We start from the raw sequence: 24197 nt of genomic DNA, 5'->3' as shown, positions 1-24197 counted from the left end.
ATATCTTTGGAAGGATAGGCCATTGTTGAGTTTGTCATATCCTCAGCAGGACATGCAGCTGTTTATGGAGAAGATGCACATTTTTTCCTTTTTTTGCTTTGTTTTTTGGTGGTACTGGTGCTTAAACTCAGCCTTGTGCTTGCTAGGCAGGTGCTGTACCACTTGAGCCGTGTCCCCAAGAACATTAACATCATTGCAGTTTTACTTTTTTAATTGTTGAGGCTCAAACCCAACATCTTGCACATGGTAGGCAGGTGCTCTACCAGAGAGCTACATACTCAGCCCCTGGTGTGTTTTTTTTTTTTTTAATGATACCACGCATCATGCCATTGTAGGCAGATTGGTTACAATACTGTTTCTGTCAAAATCATCAGTGTTCCATTGATGGCTCATTCATTTCAAATAAAAATAGTTAAACTGTCCTTTAGAATTTGGACAAATGTAAGGTGGGGGTCAACAAGCATTAAGTGCAATACAGAAGGTCTGAGGAACTATGACAGAAACAGGCAGACTGGGCATTAAAGCCCACTTTGGCACTAACTACCTCTATAGCCTTGTCCTTAGGTTTTCCATAGAAGGTACTTTCACCTGACCTGCTGCTTTGGATCCCATGGGAATATGCTGATTTTTTTGCTTTGGGAGATGAACTGACCAGTGTTGCCTTGTGTGAGCTGAGTGATACATGATTGCCATGGATATACTTCCAGACCTGACTTCTAAAGTTGGTTGGAATCTGTTACGGACTCTGCTAGTCACCACATGGAGTCTATTGGGTGGGACTGGGGTTTGAACTTGGCTGTGTGTGCTAGGCAGGTACTCTTCCCAGCCCTTTTTGCTTTAGTTATTTTTCAAATAGAATCTGGCACTTTTTTAACACAGTTAAAAAATTATTTCCAACGTTGTAAAGTATCTTAAAAAACATTTCCCTTAAGTAATATAAATAATTGCTTATATGAAAGGCTGAAAGTCAAAATCCACCCAAGACACTTAGGGGTGGAGCTGGAAAACCCACACCAGACAGAATCATGAGGACCATTCCCAATGGCCCGGCACAAAGGGATGGTACTTCAGAATCACACCTAGTGTGGCTAGAAGGGTTTCTGTAACCGCAAGCTCAGCTCATTTCCCACTTCCAGAGGTGAAGAACGTGGTCATAAAAGGAACAGGTGGCCAGGAGACTGATGTCAAAGTTTACCCCTTCTGGGTAGAGGTCCAAGTCACAGATCTTGCTTGTGGTGTGTACTCGGCTGCCACTAATGTCCACCATGCCCACTCTTTGTTCAGAGGGGGCTGCCAGTGACTCGCCTGCATCCTTCTGGTTGTAGACCCGGTCTGCCATTCTGGCTCCCATGTCACTTTGAAGAGAGGAACCAGTTTGGGGTTGCAGTGAACTGAGGAGGAGCCAGGACCAGTCAGCCCCATACACCAGTGAGTTGGGTAATGTGTGGGATACCAACACTGTCGCTTCCTGCTTCTCCTCTGGAGCAATAAACAGAACAGGAAACATCATTACTTACAGTTGATCACCCCCACTGATGGCCTCAAAGGGGGCCTACCCAAAAGCAGCCACTCCCTCAGCAAATGTTCACTGAACAGCCTCTTATAGGCAGAGGAACCAGTAAAACACAGGCAGGCAGAGAATAAATTAGACATGCATCATGCAGCATGTGCCATAGAGATGAGCAGAAACAAATGAGGGGCACTTCTCCAAGTTGGAGAATTTAGCAAAAGCTTCTCAGGGGGAGATACACCTTACTTAAGACTTGAAAGCAAAGAACAAAGAGGAGTCAGCCAGATAGGAGGGAAGGGGACAGAAGAGGAACAGGGAGCATATAATTATAAACAGGACCTGCACGCACATGGCCCTGGCTGCAGCATGGTGGTGACTGACTCAAGGCTAGGTGGTCCAAACCATGCAGCTTCATGTGCCCTGAGAGGTTCACAGGAGCAGCTTCTTTCTAGCGAGCTCCAGATGCAGCTTAGAGAACAGAAGCAGAGCCAGAAAAAGCCAAAGCATTCCAACAGTGCACAGCAGTGACAACATGGCATTATGACCATAGAAAGCAGATGTGGGTCAGGTACCAGTGGCTCACGCCTGTAATCCTAGCTACTTAGGAGGCAGACATCAGGAGGATCACAGTTTGAAGCCAGCCAGGGTAAATAGTTCATGAGACCCTATCTCTAAAAAACCCATCACAAAAACAGGGCTGGTAGAGTGGCTCAAGGTGTAGGCCCTTAGTTCAAACCCCAGCACCCGTGCAAAAAAAAAAAAAAGCAGATGTGGCCAAACCTAAGCAGGTTCACACCCCAGGAGCAAGGCCACAGCTGGTAAGTGCAGCCTCTTCCAAGAGTGCCCACTTGGAAGACTGTCAGAGGCCATTCAGGCTTCCAGTTGGCCTGGGTAGTAAGTAAAAAGTTTGGGAAGCATGGCACCACTACTTCTTCTCTGGAAACTGAACAGCTTGAGGATGGCGACCCGAAAAATAATCCAAGAAACCCCCAAGAAGATGCCTGGTCTGCATCTGACAGTGAGAACGAAGCCCATCCTTGTGCAGAAATGAACAAAAATCAACTGGGAGAGACTGGAAAAAAAACAAAACCATCTTAAAATTACACAAATTATGAGGTGCACAGAGGAAAAAAGAGTGTACTAAGAAGTTAACAGTGGAAACTAAAGAAAGGCAGAGAAAGAACTGAGAGGAGGAAAAACTGAGACAAAGACACAGGTAAAAGGATTCAGAGAAGCCATAACTGCAGCAGCAAGAGAATCCAACAGGCAGAAAACAAAGAATCAACATTTGAAACTATAATGCAGAGCATCATGGTGGTGCACACATGGGAGTCTGAGGCAAAAGGATTGTAAGTTCAAGGCCAGCCTATACTACACAGAGACTTTGTCTCAAACAAGCAAAAACTATAACCCAAGAACACTTCCCGGAAATGAAATCTAAATATGGAAATGGCGTATAGGTCTGCAGAGTACCTGTCAAAAATCAACCTGGAATGGTGAACTCCAAGACACTTAGTAAAACTATTCCACTCCAGAGATCAAAAAGAAAAGCCCATTGAATATAACCAAAGGTAGAAAAAGCCCAGATGCCTATCAATGGACAAATGGTGACAACAGTCTTCAAAGGAATTTCTGGCATCTAAAGCAACAGATGAGCCCTGAGAACATGAAGCTAAATGAAAGAAGTCAGTCACACAAGAAAAATAAGTCTGATCCACTTGTGTCAAATGTCTAGAACAGGCAAATTCAGAGAGGCAGAAAGAAAGTTAGAGGTTTACCAGAGTTTTGAAAGATGGAAAAGTTTTCAAAGCAAATAATGGTGATAGTTGTACAATATTTTGAATGTACTTAAAAGTCACTAAGTATACACCTAAAAAAGTTAAAATGGCTTATTTTATGTTATATATATTAAGAAAATTTTAAAACAGTTAAGAAAACCATTGGGTCCCCCAGACAGAAAGAGTAAATAAGGAGACAAAGGCAGGAGACAAGCCACCACCAGCAAAGCATCGCAGCAGGATATAACAGGCAGGTTCTTCATCAAGGGTCAAGGCTTCAGGAAAAAGGGCTGAGTGTTCAAGGACTCAGGGAATTCCACCCTTGAGAGCCTTTCCCAGCAATCTATCCCAAGGCAAATTCTGCCCAGAGACAACAGAGATGCCTGTGCTGGTGGGAGCACTGAGAACACTTCATAAAGGGCAGGGACACAGTGCAATGGCAGAGCACTTCCCTACTATATACACATGCAAAAGGATAACAGGTACACACGTAAGTGATGTAAACACATAATAGTCTGAGCAAAAGAAAAGCCACTAAGAATGGGAGGAGGGGGAAGTAGAGTAACTTCTCTGATGTCACATGGGCAGTAAGAAGATCGTATATAACTCTAGAAGTGTTTGCAGGAAGATAAAGAGGGATTCAGACCATCTATTTAAGGCATTAGCATAAAGATGACATGATGGATACAACTTTCATAAATATCAAAATAAGTTAGAGCAAGAAAACAAGAGCAGAAAAAGCAGATCACAGAAAAAGAAACAGTAACCATAGTATATCAAGTGAAAATGACTGCAGCATGAAGAGTGGCAGCCCAAACCCATCAATGCCAATGGGCTTTAGTACTGTTCATGGAACGATGACCTCACAGCAAGATCAAACTCTATGCTGTATCAGAGAAATAAACTTCTAGCTAAGTGATACAAAAGGAGTTTGCAAAAGACCAGCAAGTTTGTCAGGTGATTAAAAAGCAGGGGTTGCATTTTAGTATCAGAGAAGACCAAGAGACACTAAACATGTCCAAGTCACAGCTGAGGTCACGACTCAAATGGTAGGCTGCTTGCCTAATAAGCACAAGGCCCTGAGTTCAAGGCCCAGTACTGCCAAAAAAAAAAAAAAAAGATCTTGGGCTAAAAAAAAAAAACAAAAGATCTTAGTAGAGTGCCTGCCTACCAAGTGAGAAGCCCTGAATTCAAACCCCAGTACCTCCCCCCGACAAAAAAAAAAAAAAAAAAGGCAAGCCACAGTGCTGGGAAGACATGGCAGTTGAGCACTTATCTAGGAACTAAAAGACAAAGCAGTCCCAAGCAGATTATTCTCACAAGAGACTTTTAAAACCTTACTCTCAGGACAGAATAGGAAGCACAGCTGAGAGATGGGCAAATTCAGAAGCAGGCAGTCACAAGGGAGCCCTGCAAACCTAAAACCCTAAAACTGCACTGTAATAGAGTACCTTCCCCACAGATGCACATGGAGCGCTGACAGCAGTCCACCAGACTTAGTGGCTCATACCTGTAATCCCAGCTACTTAGGAGGCAGAGATCAGGAGGCCAACCCAGAAGAAAAAAGTTATCAAGATCCCATCGCAAACAAACAAGTTGGGCATGGTGACCCATAACTGTAATCCCAGCTATCAAGGAAGTATAAATTAAAATAAATAAATAAAAACTGCCCTCAAACCCTAGTCCCACCAAAAAACAAAAACAAAAAATAACCTAGGGCAATGTGGGCTGGAGGCAAGGCCCAGGGTTCAAACCCCACTATAACCTTCAGGGCTGGAAAGAGAACACAAATACACAAAACATGATAAAGATCCAATGAAAGAACATTCTTAAAAAAAAAAAAAAAAAAAAAAATCACAAAGCAACTTGTTTACACACCTTTATGCAAATAAAATTTAAAATGTAGATTAGAAGGCAGAGAGCACAAGGTAACTCAAAGGCTAACAGACAACCAAGTGCTGATGGCTCATGCCAGTAATCCTAGCTACTTGGGAGGCAGAGATCAAGAGGATCAAGATTCAAGGCCAACCCAGGCAAATAATTCTTGAGACCCTACCTTGAAAATATGTAACACAAAAAAGGGCTGGCAGAGTGGATCAAGTGGGACAGAGCCTGCCTAGCAAGCATAAGGCCCTGATTTCAAACCCGTTACCCTCCCCCAACCAAAAAAAAAGGCTAACAGACTTAATGGTGGGAAGTCAACTTGGTCTTCCAATTACTTCTTTTCAAGGTGGAAACAGAGGGGGAGGAGACAGAGAAGGGAGATCACAAGCTGAGAGTAGGGAGGTAAAGGGGGTCCTACGGTTTGTGAAGAGAAATAGTTCTGACAAGGGGAGACACACTGCAGAAACACTGTGGTGGCCAAGAAATTCCAATGACCTCCCAGAGCAAACCTAGTGAAGCCATTCAAATGCAACGCTTTCCTACCATCACAGACCATGGCTCAGTCACAGGTAAAGATGGGTTAACCAATGCTGGGTTCTGCCCCAAGAAGGGAGCAAAGGAAAGTCATTGTGTGGGACATGGCACAACCAAAATCCAAGCCGTTCACAGACAGAAAGAATAGGACAGGGAGAATGGAGGAGGCAGAGCAAGGATGGCCATGAGTAACAAGTGGAGTCAGAGAATTGTTGAAATGCATGAGGAACCAGAATGACTGAGCTGGACATGGGGAAGCAGGATGAAAGACAGGATTCTTGAAACTGAGGTCCAACACTGGTGCAGCTAGGGCAGGAGTGAGGACTGGGTGTGGCTGGGTAGCTCATCAGACTTATGCCCAGAGGCTGGCTGCGCGCCCCCACTCACCCACTGGCTGGCTGTGTGCTCCCACTTACCCAAGAGGTTAACTATGTACCTCCACTCACCCATGGCCTTTTGGCAGTTGAGGATCTTGAAGCCACTGTGCATGCAGGCTGCCAGGAGCAGATGGTGGTAGACTGGGTGCCACTTGAGCCTCCATACCCCTCCCTGCATGGGTGTGTCTGCTAACGGCTGTGTCATGTTCCGAGTGTCCCACAGTAGAACGTGCTCATCATAGCTGGAACCATCCAATCAGTGGCATGCAGGAGACCTGATGCTTACTTCTTCCCTAAGCCCCTCAGCAGAAGGGGACACTCCCAAGAGACCCATCTCATCCCTTGAGGACAAAGGCCCATTTCCAGACCCAGATACTTGTGTGGTAGGTTGAAAACTGCAAAATGAACACCACAGTCTTGTGGAGAGGGAGTGAGTGAGATGCAAGGACCACAGAATCCACACCAGGGACTTACCTTCCTGTAGCCAGGATGTGCTCTCGATAGGGGCTGCTCTGGATGCTGCACACACCCATGGAGTGTCTGCAGGCAAAGAACAGCAACTGATAGTAAGCCAGACGGGATGAGAGGTCCTGGGAGAGGTGCCGGGAGGGGCTATACCCAAGCTCTGACTATAGGGCCAGCTACCTCTTACTGGTGAAGAGAGAAGTGCCAAGCATCCTGGTGTCCCAGCCTTTCAGAAGACCATCGTCCCCCCCTGTGTGGACATAAAGAAACCCATTACCAATGGCACTGATGATAGACAACAGAATTTCTCAGCAAGAGAATCTGTGAGGAAGTCCCTCAGTGCCTACTCTACATGATTTCAGGTTGCCACCAGGCAGGAGAGTCCCAAAAAGGACACCATAATGGTCACTGCCAGGCCCTAATGATCTTCAGGTTGAGTAGGGCCTGGGAAGAAGGGAAGACTAATGGTCTACGCTTGCACATATAAAAGGGAAGAGCTGGAAGTGGTAAGGCATCAGATTCCCTAACCATGAAAGGGAATACAGGTCACACCTGGTCACACTGCATTCTAGGAGGGCTCCAGCATCAGAGACCTGGTCACCTAGAGCCAGAGTGGTCATATTCAAGATCTCTGCCCAGAAGCAGTATGCAGGAAGACGTGGACAGAACTCCAGAAGGTTCTTTGACCTTAATCACACTCCCATGGGCTGTAAAGGGAAATGTACTTTGTAACCTTGCAATAGGACTAGAGATGTGGCTTAAGCAGCAAAGCACCTGCCTAGCAAACCTCAGGACCTCCAAAAACAACAACAACAAAAGAACAACAAAACTTACAATAAAAAAATACCCTTGCACTCATTTTAGGGGAAATGAAGGGCAGAAAGAGCAGGACAGATAGTGTCCTGATCCATAACCAGTCTTTAAAGAAAGACAACATCAAGACACAGGTGGATGGTGGTATCCTGACAAAGGAAAAGAAAGGTTCAAGAGCAGGGCCCACACAGAGGATGAAGAAGAACAAAGGGGAATGCTGAGGACTGTCTACTTCACCCACTACCCACCACCACCCACCCTCCATCCAGCCACTATCTACCATTCATCTATCTACCCACCTACTCACCCACTCATCATCCATCCACTCACGCACCATCTGTCTGCCATCGACCTACCTACCACCCACTCTCTATCTGGCCACTATCTACCACCCACACATCTACCTACCTTCGTCCACCCACCATCTACCCACCTTCATGTACCCACCCTCAATCTATCAACCTTCCACCCATCCATCCATCTACCCACTTGAGACCCAAGGGTATGATAGCACATGATGTACATAAATACTCTGCCCTTGGGGGAAAATAAGCATTAAGCACCTAATCATAATTAGGATGAGTATAGAATGCCATAGGAACAATGACAGAGCATCAGACCTGGGCTGGGCTGGTGAGATTGGATGTCATATGCAAGCTACTCTAAACATAAGATTTTAAGCTGAGCATGCCAGAAAAGTGAAATTAACCTGTGGAAGAACTACTGTGACAAAACACCAGGACTGGAGCAAACACAGAATAGCTAAGAAAAGACAACAGAGAGCAAAGGCAAGTCCCTCAGAATAGGACCTAATAGGTAAGTTCAGGTCAGACTATGCAAAAGCCCTGGGAGATCTCATCAAATGTTCTGGATTTTATCCTAAGTGAAATGGGAACTCAAAAAGTTCTAAAGATGAGAGGTATGATAGAATTTATGTAATTTTACAACAATCAAGCTGGTTCTGTGTGAAGACTGAGCTGGGAAGGACCAGAAATGGATGAACACTCACCACTTGTGTTCTGTTGCAACAAACTAGACAAGATTATAGGCAGCTGCAGGAGCAAGAGCAAGAATATTTTCTAAGGAATGCTTAGAAAATATAAACGGCAAGAATGGGTCTCATGGGAGAGGGAGGGACACAGGAGTCAGTCAAGGCTCCTGATGGAAGTGACAAGACCTTGTGAGCAACAAGGATGCTAGGGAAAGGCCTGCAAAGAAATGAGCTCGGTTCTAGATACAAGGAAATATCCTGGCACAGGTAGTAAGCAGGCAGGAAGAAAAACAGACCTAGAGCCCAGAATAAAATACCTGGGCCAGGTGTGCTTATGTACACCTGTAACTCCAACACTCAGAAAGTTGAGGTAGGAGGGTCAAGAGCTCCAGGTCAGCCTGGGCTAACTAATGAAACTCTGCCAAAAAAAAAGAAAGAAAAAAAAAAAAAAAAAAAAAAAAGCCAGGCAGCCTGTGCCTGTAATCCTAGCTACTGGAGGGCTGACATCAAGAGGATCACAGTTCAAGGCCAGCCTGGGCAAATAGTTTGACAGCCCCCATCTCCAAAATAACCAAAGCAAAATGAACTGAGATGTGGCTCAAGCGGTAGAGAACCTGCTTTGCAAACATAAACCCCTGATTTCAAACCCCAGTTCCACCAAAAAAAAAAAAAAAAAAAAAATGCTGAAGACATAGCTCAGATGGTAGATAGTACGCCTGCCTCAAAAGCGCAACAACCTAAGTTCAACTCGCAGTATCGCAAAAAAAAAAACAAAAAAAATTGCTCTTTGCAAATGTGGTGGCTATTCTTCTGTCCTCAGTCCTCAGGACCCCATGCACTAGAATCAGTCTTGGCCCCAGTCATTCTCTCCCTCTGTCCTTCCCTCCCTAATCTTCCAAAAGAGACAACTGTGAGGATGTTCAGTAGAAGAATGCTGACCTGAATACACGAGTTCTGTCTGCCAGTAATTGAAGGCGGCAATCCAGGCCTCAAAGTGATGGGCTTGCCATGAAGCCACTAGCTCCAGTCCAGGCCCCACCTCATTCACCATCAGGAGATGCAGCTGCCCCTTGGAGTCACTGCTGATGATTTTCAAGGGCTGGTTACTGAGTCTGGACAGAGGAAGCCAATGGAGAACATGTTGAACACTAGCTGCCATCCTGTTTGGGTCTTTTGTTTTTCCTTTTTGAGACAAGATCTTGCTATGTAACCAAGGCTGGCCTGGACCTCATGGTACTTCTGCCTTAGCCTCCCAAAGTGTTAGGATTACAGATGTGTGTCACCATGCTCTGCTCTCACCAAACATGTCCCAGAAAAGGCTCTGCACAGACTTGGCATGTGAACACGTTCCAAGAGGCTTCTTGGGTTACCTACAAAGGCTGAAACTACTACTTAGAAACCAGTGTTGGCTTCTCTTGATAAAAATCGTATTACTACTTATGGGGATATGCTAGGGTTTTCTGTTCTTTTAAGATTAGGACTGGTAGTGACATTCCCAGATTTAAGGAATCAACGTTTGCAGAGGGGCTTCAATTCTCTGGCATAAAACAAGAACCAGTCCTCAGAGGAGAGACTCAGGCCCCTGACCAAGCCTGGCCCTTACCTTCCAGGTTTGCCAGTGGACCAATCCAGTGACAAGGACAGACACTGCTCCTCCAGGATGAGGCTGGATATTGGCTGTAGGATATAACTGCTCTTCTACTGGAGAGAAAGAAATCCCTTTGTTCAAGCAATACTCTATTCCCTTAAATACTCTCCACAGGAGCAAAGTGTGCCAGCCACTGCCTCATTTTTTTTTTTTTTTTTGCGTTGGGGTTGGGGGGGTCCTGCCCAGGTAGGTCTTGAACTTACAAACTCAATCTTCCCACCTCAGCCTCCTGAGTAGATGAGACTAAGGTGTATACTACCACATCCAGTTTTTGTTTGTTTGTTTTTTTTCTTTTTCTTTTGGTGCTGGGGATAGAACCCAAGGCTTTACACATGCTAGGCAAGCGCTCTGCCACTAAGCTGTACCCTTAGCCTCTGACTCACACTTCCACCTAACACTGAACCCCTGCCACAGGACATTAAGGCACTGGAGCTCAAACCTGAGGACTTTGCCATACCCATGAACTTGAGGCAAGAGGCCTTAGCCTCTGTGTACTCCTAGACACATCGGTCAAGAGCTCCAAGAATCACCACTGGCTCATACTATGTGCCATGTCGTTCCAGGCCTCTGGGAATCTTAGCACATTCTGTCCTGAGACGGAGACAATGGGAATTTTTCTTCTGATTTCCATTTCAGAAGCCACTACAGTCATTAAAATGCTACTTTTCTTGTCTAGGATCTATGGAATTTATTACCTAAACAGCCTAGACAGTGCTTGACTTTATATAAACAGGTTCCCAGCAGGTTGCTTCACATGTCTTGAGTGCTGGTGCTCCAACCTTGAAACCTGGTCCTTGGGCCCAGTCTTCCCTCATTTCTAGGACAAGGCTACTGCTCTGAGCAGGCCTAAAGCAAAGCCCGTCCTTTGTACATAGGCTCAGTTGCCACAAATAATGCCTGCTGGACCTATGCTCCAGCCCCACTACAGCGCCTGCATTAGCATGTTAGGGCAAGTCTATGGGCTGTTGATGTCACTTCACCACACCACACCTCTGCTCCCCTCTCCTGTAACAACCAGATCATGTTTGCAAAAGCATGGTACAGGATCACTGTAAAACACTTGGGGGGGGGGGAATCACATAGGAATCATACACTCTCCCAATACTCATCAGAAGTATCATTTCCATCTGGGAAATTCACTGCTATTCTTAGCTCCAGTATCAACCAAGTACATGCCTGGCCTTTTTCCCTTACAGAACCCTCAAACCTACCAAGAGGTGACTGAACAGTCCATCGGATGTCCCTTCTGCTGGGACATGTGAGGTGAACACCTCTCACCAGAGCTCAGTACAATTTAAAACAGACTCCATGCTTACTTAGAACACTTATGACAAAGTCCACCATTGAAGAGACCATTCTGAGAAAATGTCTTCATCAGCAAAGCCTCACTCAGGTACCCTCCCCACCACAAAGCCTTGCCCCAGTCACTGACCTCAGACACCACCAGGCGCAGCAACTCTACAGACCCACTGGCATTGGCCACACCTAAAAGAGCATGGTCAGCCACTGGGATGTGGCACCTGAGGAGAGAACTCATGTGAGGACACAGCTCAGAGGAGCATCATACGTCCAGTGATTTATTATTTAAACTTCAGCTCCAAAGCCCACAATCTGTTCCCAAATAAAAGGTTCTCCAGCTTGTAAAATCAAAACCCATGTCGCTTCCCAGATTGGTTCTAACTGTAGGGCTGGGAAATTGACCAGGGAGAAGAGACCCCTGCCTGCCAACGGGTGGGTGGGACAGCAAGGATGGGACCCAGAGTTCAGTTGCTTCCCTGTCTTCTGGAAGGCCCCAAGGCATCCATCGGGCTCCCCTGCTTATGTCAACATATTCCAGAACAGGTGGGGTTACCAGAACCGTACCATTTCATATCCAGGACTGCAGAAGTATCTCTTCTCTGGACCTCAACCAGAGGGTTAGTAGTTCTGTCGTTATTATAACTGTACAGGTAGAGACGACCTAAACGAACTTGAGGCTCGTCCAGTTCACCCTACGGAATGGAATACGCAGTCTCTTAACAGACGCTGGGAACCCAAGGGATGGGAAGCCAGAGTCGGAACAAAAAGGTGGGCCAAAACTAGCAGAGTGGCCCTATGGCCGAAAACAGAGCTCCTAAGCTTCTGAGAGGGCAAAGCGTCCCCTCTGGGCCTTGTGGTCAGTGAGCGGACACCCTGCACGAAAAGCTAAATGGCAACGGGATCCCGCACGGCCAGGGTAACTGTGGTCCAGGGCTGTGCTCACTCTTAAGCGTCCAGGTTAGGATGTTCAGACACCTCTCAGCGGCCAGGCGCCATCTAAGCTGTGGACTCCATGGCGGTTCTCAATTGGGGCCCGGGGCGGAGGCCGCCTCTTCCGCGCGCCCTCTTGGGCTCCCGCCTCCCCGCAACCCCCGCCCCACGCCTTGTAGCCCGATCGCGAACCTTGTCCTCGGGCTTGCGCAGCTGGTACGTGCCGCAGGCCAGCAGGTGCCGGCAGCCATCCAGCGGGCACCACTCCACCGCGTCCGCGGTGAACTCGGTGTCCACCACCTGCAATGCCCGCAGCGCCCGCGCCTGACTGTCTGCCATGCAGCTCCGAAGGACTCGATGTTCACGCTCCACCCACCGCCTCTTTTGCACCCTTGGCGGTGGCCTCTCCCAACTCCTTCCGAGTCGCCAGGGCGGGACTTCCGGCCAGCTTGCCGCTGCGAGCTACTACTCGCCCTGCCGGCTGCTGGGTGGCGGCAAGACCCGACGTGTCGCCCAGTTGGGTTGTGGGTCCTGGAGCTTTGCAGACGTGCAGCCAGGGGCACGAGAGGATGGAGTAACGCCAAAGTGGGGTGCGCCAGGTACAAGGCGTAGAAAGACTTGGGAAGGGGGACAGGAAACAGGACCCTCACTGTAAGTATATATGGAATGCGCTCCAGAACTCTTGTGCTTGGAGCACCGAATAGGCTTGGGGAAGGCCGGCTTGAGAAACTGAGGGTTGAACTGTGTCTCCCCCAGCACCCCCCCCCCGAAATATGTACGTTCACACCAACCCCCAGATCTCAGAATGTGACCTTTATAAATAGGGTTTTTACAGAGGTCAAGTTAAAATGAGGTTCTTAGGGTGAGCCCTGATCTTTATGAAAAGGGAAATGTGGACAGACACACAGAGGTTAGACCACTTGGAGGTGCCAAGTAAAGTCTGGAATGACTTCCAGACAAGCCCAGGAGACTATCAGACTTGGAAATCGTCTTTCTCTAAACCTTTGGAGGGCGTCTAGCCCCAGCAACACCTTCATTTGAGTGCTAGTCTCCAGAATGAGACAGTATCTCTGTTGCTTTAGGCCACCCAGTTTCTGCAGGGCAGTTCCAGGCAGTTATGTAGACAGAAATTCGTATGCTACCTGGGTATCCAGTTTGGTCGCTGAGCTGAACTGAGAAATCTAGTAGATGGGTGCTGAGGGAGAGGGGGCACCAGAGCACCCAGACCAACCTAAGCCCTCCTGTCTGCCACAAGGAATGCCAAATACATCACTCAACAGGGTACAAGCCCCTTATTTGAACCACCTGAGCATTCTCAGGCAATAGACTAGATTTGCAGCTACAAAAAACAAGAGAAAAGGATCATCAGAAGCGGAGACAAGTCCAGGGGATGGGTTTCAGAGGGACCAGGAAACAAACAGGAATAAAAAACAACCCTTGAAACCTATCTCACCTGCATCACAGCATCTGTGCCAGAAGGTGTGGTGGAGCTGAGGAAAGGAGCCCACAGGCTGCCCAGAAACTGCTACCTTCACCAGTTCAAGTGCTTATATGTCATGTGTGAGACCTCTGTTGCTTCTCTTTCAATGTAATTTTCTGGTGAAAAGCTGACTGCAGAGTAAAGCAGTCCCTGCTGGTCAAGGGATACAGAAACTCATGCCAACCTGGCGACTCCCCAAAGGTTACAAGCAAACATGGCTTGCAGTCTGTGTATCCCATCCCCAGAGCCGTTGCTTGAAGGCAGATCACTTGGAGGTACTGAGAACCTCATGCATGGAGACCACCCAAAACCAAAAATACCAACCCACTCAGGAATCCCCCCACATCAACAACCCTGGGACATCCTGAAGCTTGAGCTAGCTGCTGTCTTTAGCAACCATTATCTCAGGACACACACACATCCTTCCTTCCCTATAGCTGAGTCTCAATTGCCATTCAACCTAGGGTCTTAGCAGGGATCTCACCTATCTCAGCAAAAACCCTTAACCTTCACAGCACCAAAGGGGAACTTTTTGGTATAGGCCTGATGGGGCATGTGGAGTTCTGCAAGCTCTGGAAAACCCCACAGGGGATTATGCTGCCCCACAGTCTCATACATTCTCTTTTCTAGGCCACCAGGTACCACAAAAGTTGTAATGGGAGCTCTGCTCACAGACCCAAGGCCACCAAATAACTGTGTTTGGCCAGGGACCAAGCAAGAACAAAATCCTGGAATGTGACAGAAGTGCTTTAAGAGGGAACAGCATAGCAGGGGCCTGCAGACCAACAAGATAGGGTGGCCTAGACCAATCAGGTAGGAAGAGCCAAGGGGACAGAAGGGCCAACTGGACCTCCAGCCATACAGCTGGACTCATTTCCCTGAGATGGCTCTATGTGAACAAGATGCTGACCAGCCCTCAGACACCTGTAGATCCACAAAGGGAGAGGGAGACATGCCCTGGGGCCACAGCCTTACACAGATGAACAGCACCCTGCCAGTCTGCTCCAGGCCACAAGTGGTACCTCACTAGCCGGTTAGGCATGTCCTGCGGATTCTTCTGAGCAGCTCTCACTGCTGGTTCCCAGAGGCTCCATGTATAAAGGAAGGTGAGAATTTACCAGTGTACGACTCTTAGAGCACCCCTCAGTCACAAAATCAGTGACTAGCTTACTGGAGCACTCACAGCACATGCTGCCAGACAGGATAGTCTGGATCTCACTTATGCTTCTGACCAGACAAGAAAAAGGCCCAGCATGCTCTGCTTCTCAGGCACCAACCAGAGAGGCAGGTCCTCCACTCCATACCATGTGACCAATTCCACAAGAAAGTAAGACTGAACCTAAACAGCAGGACACGAAGAGCACAGAATAACCAAGACGCAAGATGATTCCACTTCTTTACTCTGCCCTTTCAGACACAACTGTGCAGGCCACTCCTTGGGACCCCTACTGCCCAAGAGAGCAGCTCAGCTACATGACACTTTCTAGACATGTGGCTGAATGTTTGCCATTTCAAGATTACAGCAAATGATTCTATTTGTAGTTTCTAACCCTTCCCCTACCTCCCCCCCAAAAAAACTGTACATGAGTTTACAAACATATTAACATATAAATAATGAGAAAGGTCCTGGGGAGCCTCCCCGTTGTCTCTGCTGGAGATAACACTGGAGGGGCACTGTCCCCGCAGACTGCATGTGCCCTGGGGAGTCTGATGGTGGCTGTCTGGGCCCACCACTAGCTTCTTTGGCACCTCAACGGCCAGTCTATCTCCACTGTGCCCACGGAAGAGCTGGAAGCCTCGAACCTGCGGCAGTGGCGACTCCTGCCCGTCATCGTTCAGGCTCAAGCTCATGCTGGAAGGGACGCTTCCTCTCCCGACAGTGCTTCTTGTGAGCAGGCCAGTCCTTCTGCTGGCACTGGGAGCCACAGTACCGGGCCACCTGGCAGCGCCCACAGATGTTGAACTCCCGGAGCTGAAACACAGAACCATGGCTTCACTTTCACGCTGGTTAACTGTGTAGGGCAGAAGCCACATTTCAGAATCTGGAAGGACTCAGCAAAACCCCATGCAGCAGGCTGGAGATGTACCACGTGCATGTACAAGACCCTGAGTTCCATCCCCAGCACCACAAGACCTGAGGCACCATGAATGAAGGGCTAACCCCTGCCTGAACAGGAGCAACAGCAAAGGGAGAGCCACCGTGTTGGGAACCCAGGGGACTATGGAGACGAGATTCCACACCACAACTGGACTGCTGGGCAGAGGTGGCCATGAGCCAAAGCCTTACTGCAGCCCACCATACCTGTTTCTCGATCACTGTGCAGGGAGGGTAATGGCACTCATAGTAGGTGCAGGAATTTTCCTCCTCTTCCACCACATCCCCATTGGCATTGTAGTACCGGGTCACATTGAGGACAGGGAATTGCTCTTCTATGGGGTCTGTGGGAAGCTGCTGAATTGCAAGCCAGTACAAGCTCTGCTCCCTGAAAGAAGGCAGAGGTCTCAGTGTGGTCAGACCAGGTCAGCACAAGGGAGGAAGATGGGACTCCAGGAATGTGTCCTGTCCAGAACCCATCCCACCCATTTTCAATCCGGCAGCTGAGTTTTCTTTGTCCATTTTCACTGCGTATACTTACTATATGACATTAAATATTTAGCATACTATCTCCCCCTAACACACAAGCACTGCCTCATCTACCACTCTCCCCAACTCCTGGGGCTCACAGATACACAGCAGGCACAGAGCACAAATGTGGCCCCTGGCTGATGCCAAGTAGCCCCTCTCCCTGCCCTTGTCCCTAAGAGGTACCTGCTATACTACCCTGTCATCCGACTTCCTTTTCAACTTTGTCAGCTGCCTTGCATCCTTCTGAAAACCCCTCCTCCATGAATGAACCAGATACAACCAAGAGTTACACCAAGAACTGAGGTCCTAAAGGCACATGCTGCACGAGGAAGGCTCCAAAATGACTCCTGGTTGTCAGAAGTTGAGTATAGCAGGGCTTCAAAGGGGCATGGCCAGCTCCTCAGAAAACGGGCTATTTAGCCCAGCCCTCATGGTCTGACCAGCCCACTGTCAACAAAGTCCAAACCAGAGGGCACCTGGTTAGAAAGAGGAAAAGGTCAGCACGTGGACAGATGCTGGCTGCTGATTAGCTAAGCAGATAAGGTTTAGGAGCACCCCTCTGGAACTAGAAAGAGGGAACAAACCTTTTCAAAGAGGTCCCCTTTAGTGGCTGAGCTGAACTCATGGTCCCATACTGACCATTGCCAGGGAAGAACTGAAAACCCAGACTTGGGAGAAGCCAATGCCCTACTCCCAGCGTGACAAAGTCAGGGTGACCCCACCACAAAGAACTAGCCCACATGGAGGCAAGAACCAAGACACACAGCCCAGCCAGCAGGGACTTCAGGCCCACTCAGGTCAGTTCTGATTGCTGCTCCTGGCACAGAGCCCAGCCCAATACAAATGGATTAAACATATATTCTAAAACCCCATACCAGCAAATTAAGAACATTTATGCTTGATGCGTCTTAGGCAAGCTGGAGCCCATCTCCACCAGCAGGAAGTGCTTTCAGGGCACAGTTGCAGCAGAGCTTATCCATCCACAAAGTGAGAATGGGCCAGGGAAGGGCCATGAGGCCAGCTCACCAGGAACTTCAGCCTATAGCCTGCTTTTCCAAACAGAAGTTCTTAATCGTGGTTATCATTATCTTAGGACTATAAAGGGTATTCTGGGACTGGAAGTGTGCCTCAACCAGTAGAGCAACTGCTTTGAAAACGCAAAGCCCTGAGTTCAAACCCCAATCTTACCCAAAAAATTTTAAAATAACAAATAAAGCAAAAAAGGAAAAAAGTAAAGAAAGGATGTTCTGAGAGCTCGGCATAGTGGTATACACCTGTATCCTAGCTACTTGGGAGGTAGAGGAAGGAGGATCATGATTTTGAAGGGAAATTACCTCAAAAACAAATACAAAAGGACTAGAGGAGTGGCTCAAATGGTAGAGTGTTTGCCTAGCAAGTGTGAGGCCCTGGATTCAATCCCTAGTACCACAACAAACAAACAAACAAACAAACAAAACAGGGGTAAGGGTTACATTCAGTTACAGGATGACCAGACCAATACATAGAACCTGGCTAAGGTGATGTATAACATCACAGCAGAAGGGGACCCACAGGTGGTGACATGGTGGTCAGTGGGGAAATATGTGGAACCAGGGTTGGCACGTCCCAGCACCTACACAGGAGAGGTGCCTACATCAATGTTGACCAACCAAGGGGAAATGTTGTGGGTACTGGTTTTGCCCACCACCAGCCCCTACCCTTCCTTTGTTGAGACCTGTCTCAACTCTAGCTCCAGGCTAGAAAAGCAGTTCAGAGCCAGCTAAGTGGAATGCACCCCAGGACTTCCTCCACAGGCAGTGAGCAAGTCTGTTGCTGCCTGGGGACATTCACAGCTCCAGGAGGAGCCCCTGGGAACAACAGAACTGAGGAGGTGGCATAGTCACTGGCTCTCCCCATTCCAGTCAGAGTCAGTAAGTGAAATTGAGCTAAGTTTCTCTTATTTGCAACCTGAAGTCTAAACCAACATAATTCCCGAAAGTATAAAAACCCTACACAGCTTTTATGAAAGGGTTAGCTTCACTGAATGGTAGGGAACTAAACGGTCAAAATTCTGGTATCACAGCAGGGAACAAACCACCAGCCTACCAAGGGTGCAGACCTTCACAGGGCTGTTTTCACCCTGCCAAAGCCCACATAGGAAACAAAGGAGTGTGTAATGGTGATGGACAGGATACCCTGAGGGGTCAGAGCGGCAGTTTGGGGGAAACCCTCTAAGAGCCTGGAGACAGTCCCCTCATATCCCCAACAGCAGTCTGCCTGGCACTCCCACCCACTTCTACCTCCACTGCACAGGACTCTGGCATGGCCCAAAGGCAACAACTGTCCACCCTCTGTTTGGTCCACCCTCTGTCCCAAACACCAACCTCACCAGTGCCACTAGCAACATCTGCTGGGGTGATAGCGGACTTGAGAACATACACAGAAACCCCAGGAAGCCCCTGTGAGCAGTTCAATAATGCACATGGGGCCAGGCACCAGTGGCTCATGCCTGTAATCCTAGCTGCTCAGGAAGCAGAGATCAGGAGGATCATGGTTGGAAGCCAACCCTAGGAAATAGTTCCCAAGACCCTACATAAAAAAACCCATCACAGAAAAAGGGCTGGTGGAGTGGCTCAAGGTGTAGGCCCAAGTTAAAGCCCCAGTACTACAATAAATGAAAGAAAAAAAAGGAGAAGAAAGAGAAAGAGAAAGAGGGAGGGAGGGAGAGAGGAAAATAGGTAAGATAGATGGGGTGAGGACTCTGGCCTCAATTTGATTCAACCCTGTCCTGCTGGTTCTTTGGCTCTTCCTCAGGGCTCCATGAGGTTCATAACTGGGCTAATCCTGGAGCAGTAGGAACTGCCTTCCCAGAGTACAAAGCCCTGTTTGCAGGACCACAGGAAGCTGAAACACCAAGAGGCCAAGCCCCTGAACCACACTATCCTACTTCCTTCAAACCACTGCTTGGGGAAAATTGTTCAGCAGAGGAACATGACAGAGAACCATCCTGTCTCAGAGACTCATGTATATGCACAGGATGGGGCTTTGGGGTATGGCCCAATGCTGGCTCCACTCCATCACATCAGCTAAAGTATTCCTAGAACCAATTATCACACAATCAACCCCCAAAAATAATCATCAAGATTCTTCCCATTCCCTGACTGGAGGTGTGGCTCAAGCGGTAGAGCACCTGCTTTGCAAGTGCAAAGCCCTGAGTTCAAACCATAGTCCTACAAAAAGAAACAAAAAATTCCCTTTCCCTGAAAAATGGGACCCGCGACACACGTTGGAGAAAAATAACCAAGTACCAAAGTACTCAGAGGCACCAGGGCAAAGAGTTTGTTTGGTACTAAGCACCTGTAGGAAGTGCAGGCTCAGAAACACCCACCTCTGTTTGCTGGAGGTCTCCTCAGCTTTGGGCCGCCAGCCCCACGGCACCAGCTGCAGGTTGTCCAGTCGATTGTCCACTGTCACAGCGTTGAGATGCACCACCTGAAACCCAGGAGCCACACCTCCTCTGTGTCGCTCCCTAGGGAAAAACAATACTCTCAAGGTCCATCTCTGACCACAGGTACTTCTGGTTAAGCATGAAAGTTCAGCCAGAAATACCAGCCATGTGTCTGACCAGGGCTGATGAGGGTGCACCTGGGGAAGGCTACTGAGAGAAATCCAGCACATCGTCAGCCTATGGATTTAAAGGTTGGACTGAAAGAGGCAAGAATGAAATCCCAAAACTGCCTAAACAAACACCCTAGAGATAAGCTCCCCATCTGGTGGTCCCAACATTTTAGAACCTCATCTTATACATGAACAGTGGCCCATTTCCCAGGGAGGCAGCCCACATCATACTGACAAGGCTCAGTCAGAGCCCAAGGGAGAGGCTGGAAACCTTTTCCACCAGAGGACATCCGACCCCAGTAGAACTCCATTATGCAAATTTGTCATTTTTTTGAGTTAATGGCAAAGGACACACAAACTCCCACACCTAGGGAAGACAAGATGAGTCTGACTCCACCAGGCACGTGGCTCTCCTGCCTCCAGGCATCCTGTGCACATCCCAGCTCACACAGGACCCAGGTAGGAGACAAGGCAGCTGGAAAATACCCACCACAGCAGCTCATGGAGGAGCCTGCCAGATCCTCTTCCTCGATTTTTGTCGAAGGCATATGCGAATATCTTAGCACCATTTCCATCAGCATCTACTTCCATACGAGCCTGAAATGTAACAAGGAAAAGGTCTGTTAAATAGCCTCAACTCTAAGCAACATTTCAAATCCCACTTAGAAAAAAATCAAGTGAAACAAACAGCTATAAGGGATAGATGCCACCCTGTTCCTGAGATCCTGGGAGTCAGCAGGGGCTCCCTCATACCCAAGTCACAAATAGGCCAGCAACATCCCAACAACCACTCTATCCTCCATTTTGGCAAGAAACCATAATGAGCAGCTCATTGCAAAATAATGTGGACACAGAGAAATAACACCCACACAAAAGCCCACAGAGTTGGGTGTGGTGGCACACAATGACTACCACCACTAAGGAGGGAGACGAAGACAGCAAATTCAAGGCCAGCCTGGACTACATAGTGAGAACTTCTCTTCAAAAACAAATGTGCCAGTGGCTCATGCCTGTAATCCTAGCTACTCAGGAGGCAGAGATCAGGAGGATCTTGGTTTGAAACCAGCCCAGGGCAAATAGTTCGAGAGACACTATCTCAAAAAAAAAAAAAAAATCACAAAGAAAGGCTGATAGAGTGGCTCAAGTGGTAGAGCACCTGTCCAGCAAGCATGAGGCTGAGGGCTGAGTTCAAACATCAGTACCGAAGGGAAAAAAAAAAAAAAACCAACTGGGTATTGGAGGCTCATACCTGTAATCCTAGCTATTTGGGAGGCAGAGATCAGGAAGATCAAGGTTCGAGGCTAACACAGGCATCGTTCACAAAACCCCATCTCTAAAACAACCAGAGCAGCTGGGCACCAGTAATCCTAGCTACTTGGGAGGCAGAAATCAAGAGGATCGAGGTTGGTTCAAGGCCAACCCAGGGCAAACACAAAAAAAAGGCTTGTGGAGTGGTTCAAGTGGTAGAGTGCCTGCCTACCTAGCAAGCATGAGGCCCCAAGTTCAAACCCCAATACTGCCAAAATAAAATAACCAGAGTGAAATGGGCTGGATATATGGCTCAAACAGTAGAGTATCTGCTTTGCAAATGGGAAGACCTGAATTCAAACTCCAATCCCACCCAAAAAATAAAGACCACAATCCAGCAAGGAAGAAAAACTCCTAGACAAACTGGGGCCATGGAAGTGCAAGGCACGAGATGGAGACATGAGGCAGGACCACTGGCTGCTCAGGGCTGCTGAAGGGAGGAGAGGTTGGCACATCAGTAGGAGTGTAGGGCTGCCTCACAAGTCACAGCCACAGAGAACTGTGCACACCTCATTTAACAGACATCCAAATAGGACAAAGCGTGGTGTGTTTGCAAGAGTTGATAACCAGGGTGAAAGTGGGGAAGATCAGTGCAGAAGCCACCCGGGGCTCTACTAGGTAGTGGCAGCCAGGCTGTCCAGATCTGGGATGTGGTGACCCTGAAGGCTCATTAGCCAACAGCAACCATCCATATGTGCAGTCTCCCACTCTCCCAGCACAGGAAAGTCCACATTATCTTTCCTGGGGATGACAAAAAAACATGGAAGGACCGACCAGTCATCCTTACCTCAAAGGAGTAGCTCTCCACCAAGGGGATGTCTTGCTCATCTATCAGTGTATATTTGGTCTGAAAATTAACCATATATTGCAAAGCGTTAAATCTGGAATACTCACAAGAAACAGTAACATTATAACCAGGAACCAGCTACTTTCTTATGAAGTAGAAAATAACCACATGCCGCTACAGATTAAGACACATCAGCAAGTGGGGGCGCTCAACCTTATTTGTCAAAAATGAAAGCGAGTCACACCCACATTAGTCTATCAGGGCAGTGTTACCAGGCTTCAATACCCATCCACACAGGATCAACCCGGTAAGTGGAACTCAACTATTAAACTGACAATAGACCTAGTCAAAGGTTTCAGTGGAGTAGAGAACGGGGATGGGACTGAAGCAGAATATCCAAATTCCAATGAACGTATATTCATTAGGTAGGGCAATAGGTACACGTGCTCACTCACTGTATTACTCTTCTTAAGTTTTAAGGGCTGATGTTCACGCAATCAATTACTGACTTGGAAGGGTTCTCAGAGATAACTAGGGTCGCACCCAATGTCCCTGCTGGAAGGTGCAGAAAACGGTTCTTAATATAGGCCAGTCTTCCTCTCCTAGGGTCTGTTCGAAGATCTGAACCAATTTTCCTTCCTCGGACTTGACTCCTGCCTCTGTTCCTCTCTCTAACCACCAGCAGCAGCCACTGGTGGAGAGGGAAGCGTAAGGTCCCGGCTCCTGGACACCACCGAGCCTCAAAAGACCACTGATTCCACGAGAACCGCAGCCTCCAACATGCGAAGGATGGGGGCCGGGCAAGGGCGAGCAGTGGCGGTGAACCCTCGAGTATACCAGCTCCGGGGCCCTGGCTCCCCGTCCAGAGAGAAGCCCGAGGCTCGGCCCCACTTGACCAGCCCTAGCAGCGTTGTAACGAGCCGGGAGTCTCCACTGCTGACCGGCAGGCACGGAACAGCCCGCCTCGGACCCGCTTGGCAAGAGGCGTCGCGGTGCGCGGCCGCGAAAAGGGCGCTGCGTTCAAACCGTGCGGCCGCAGGTGCAGCCCGGCCGCTAGGCCCGGTGCTGGCTCCACGGCGAGCGCTCGGGAAGCGCGGGCGGCCGCCTCCGCACCCCATCAGCCTGGCCGGGCAAGGAGCGTCCAGAGCCCGAGGGGCGCGCCCGCCGGCCTTGGGGAAGGCGGTCACAAGGAAGGCAGCGAGCCGGACTGAGCCTGACCAGCGCACCCTGCCCACCCCGGCGTCCACCCCGCCGCCCCGGACCACGCAGGCCTGACCGCGGCTCTGCGCCGCTCACCTTCCCGGCCACCCGGCCGAGCCGCACGATGCCCAATTTGAAGTCGGTCATGGCCGGGCCTGCGCTCTCGGCCGGCGGCGACGCTCCCTCGGGAGACGCCGGGCCGGGCCCGGGCGAGGCCGCGGCGCTCCGGGGGCAGGCCGGGGCGGGGGTCGAGCCGGGCGGGCCCCGGGCGGACGAGGCTGGGCCGGGCTCGGGCCGCCGCCGCCTCGCGCCCGCCGGACCTGCCACGCGCCGCCGCCGCCGCCGCCGCCACCGCGCGCACCCCAGCAAGCGGAGCCGAGGGCGGGGCGTGGCCCGGGGCACACCCCCCGCTGCCGCCAGCCGGCCAATTGCACGGCGCGCCCTCCGCCAGCCGGCGCGCGCCGCGGCCCAGCGACCAATGGGAATAGTAAGGGTGCGCAGGCGCACTGGGAGCAAGTCGAGCGCGGGGGAGGGGCGGGCCGGGGGCGGCGCCTGCGCGGCGGCCGGCTGGACGTCAGTTTCGCGGGAAGCTTTGTGCCGGCGGCGGCGGCGGCGGCGGGAGCAGCAGGACCCCTCCTACGGGGCTAGGGTCGGATCAGCTACCTCCAGCCGCCTTGCGGTCTCCACAGCTTACCCCGGCCCGTGGGGCCCTTATCCCTTCTCCGGGTCCAGCTGGGCGGCCTGGAATAGCTGTCCGCGCCCAGCAGTCGTCCGCCGGCAGGACCGCGGCGGGATTTCCCCGCACCTCCTGTTCTTGGACGACGCCGGTCTCCAGGGTCCACGCTCCTCGCTTTGGAGCTGTACAGATCTCCGGAAACGAAACAGCTCCCGGGGTAGTAGCGGGGACAGACTCGGTGCGTCCGGGGACCGAGGTCCCTTAGGTCCCCTGAGATGAGACCTGCGCGGGGGC

The 24197-nt window shown here is 49.6% G+C and overlaps 2 protein-coding genes across 3 annotated transcripts; both read right to left on the bottom strand.

Moving 5' to 3' along the window:
- Positions 1-597: 597 nt before the first annotated feature.
- On the bottom strand, positions 598-12634 carry Dph7 (diphthamide biosynthesis 7). Of its 2 annotated transcripts, XM_020167590.2 has the most exons (9): positions 12422-12629; positions 11864-11991; positions 11433-11520; positions 9956-10050; positions 9292-9464; positions 6729-6798; positions 6558-6623; positions 6153-6325; positions 598-1479 (listed from the first exon to the last, which is right to left on the bottom strand). In XM_020167590.2, exons 1-9 carry the CDS (start codon positions 12566-12568, stop codon positions 1115-1117), a joined length of 1305 nt encoding a protein of 434 aa, XP_020023179.1. In that variant the 5' UTR covers positions 12569-12629; the 3' UTR covers positions 598-1114. The 2 variants fall into 2 exon arrangements, with proteins under 2 accessions (XP_020023179.1, XP_073908818.1); XM_074052717.1 differs by lacking the exons at positions 6153-6325; positions 6729-6798 and having other exon boundaries at positions 12422-12634.
- A 2457-nt stretch (positions 12635-15091) lies between these two features.
- On the bottom strand, positions 15092-23467 carry Zmynd19 (zinc finger MYND-type containing 19). Its single transcript, XM_020167589.2, has 6 exons — positions 23324-23467; positions 22028-22087; positions 20423-20529; positions 19703-19843; positions 16012-16192; positions 15092-15681 (listed from the first exon to the last, which is right to left on the bottom strand). The coding sequence occupies exons 1-6, from the start codon at positions 23372-23374 to the stop codon at positions 15538-15540; spliced, it is 684 nt and encodes a 227-aa protein (XP_020023178.1). The 5' UTR covers positions 23375-23467; the 3' UTR covers positions 15092-15537.
- Positions 23468-24197: the final 730 nt, after the last annotated feature.

The sequence above is a fragment of the Castor canadensis genome, chromosome 13, assembly GCF_047511655.1.
Source record: "Castor canadensis chromosome 13, mCasCan1.hap1v2, whole genome shotgun sequence".
NCBI lineage: Eukaryota > Metazoa > Chordata > Mammalia > Rodentia > Castoridae > Castor > Castor canadensis.
The sequence above is the reverse complement of the archived record's forward strand: the minus strand, read 5'-3'. Positions and strand labels throughout refer to the sequence as shown.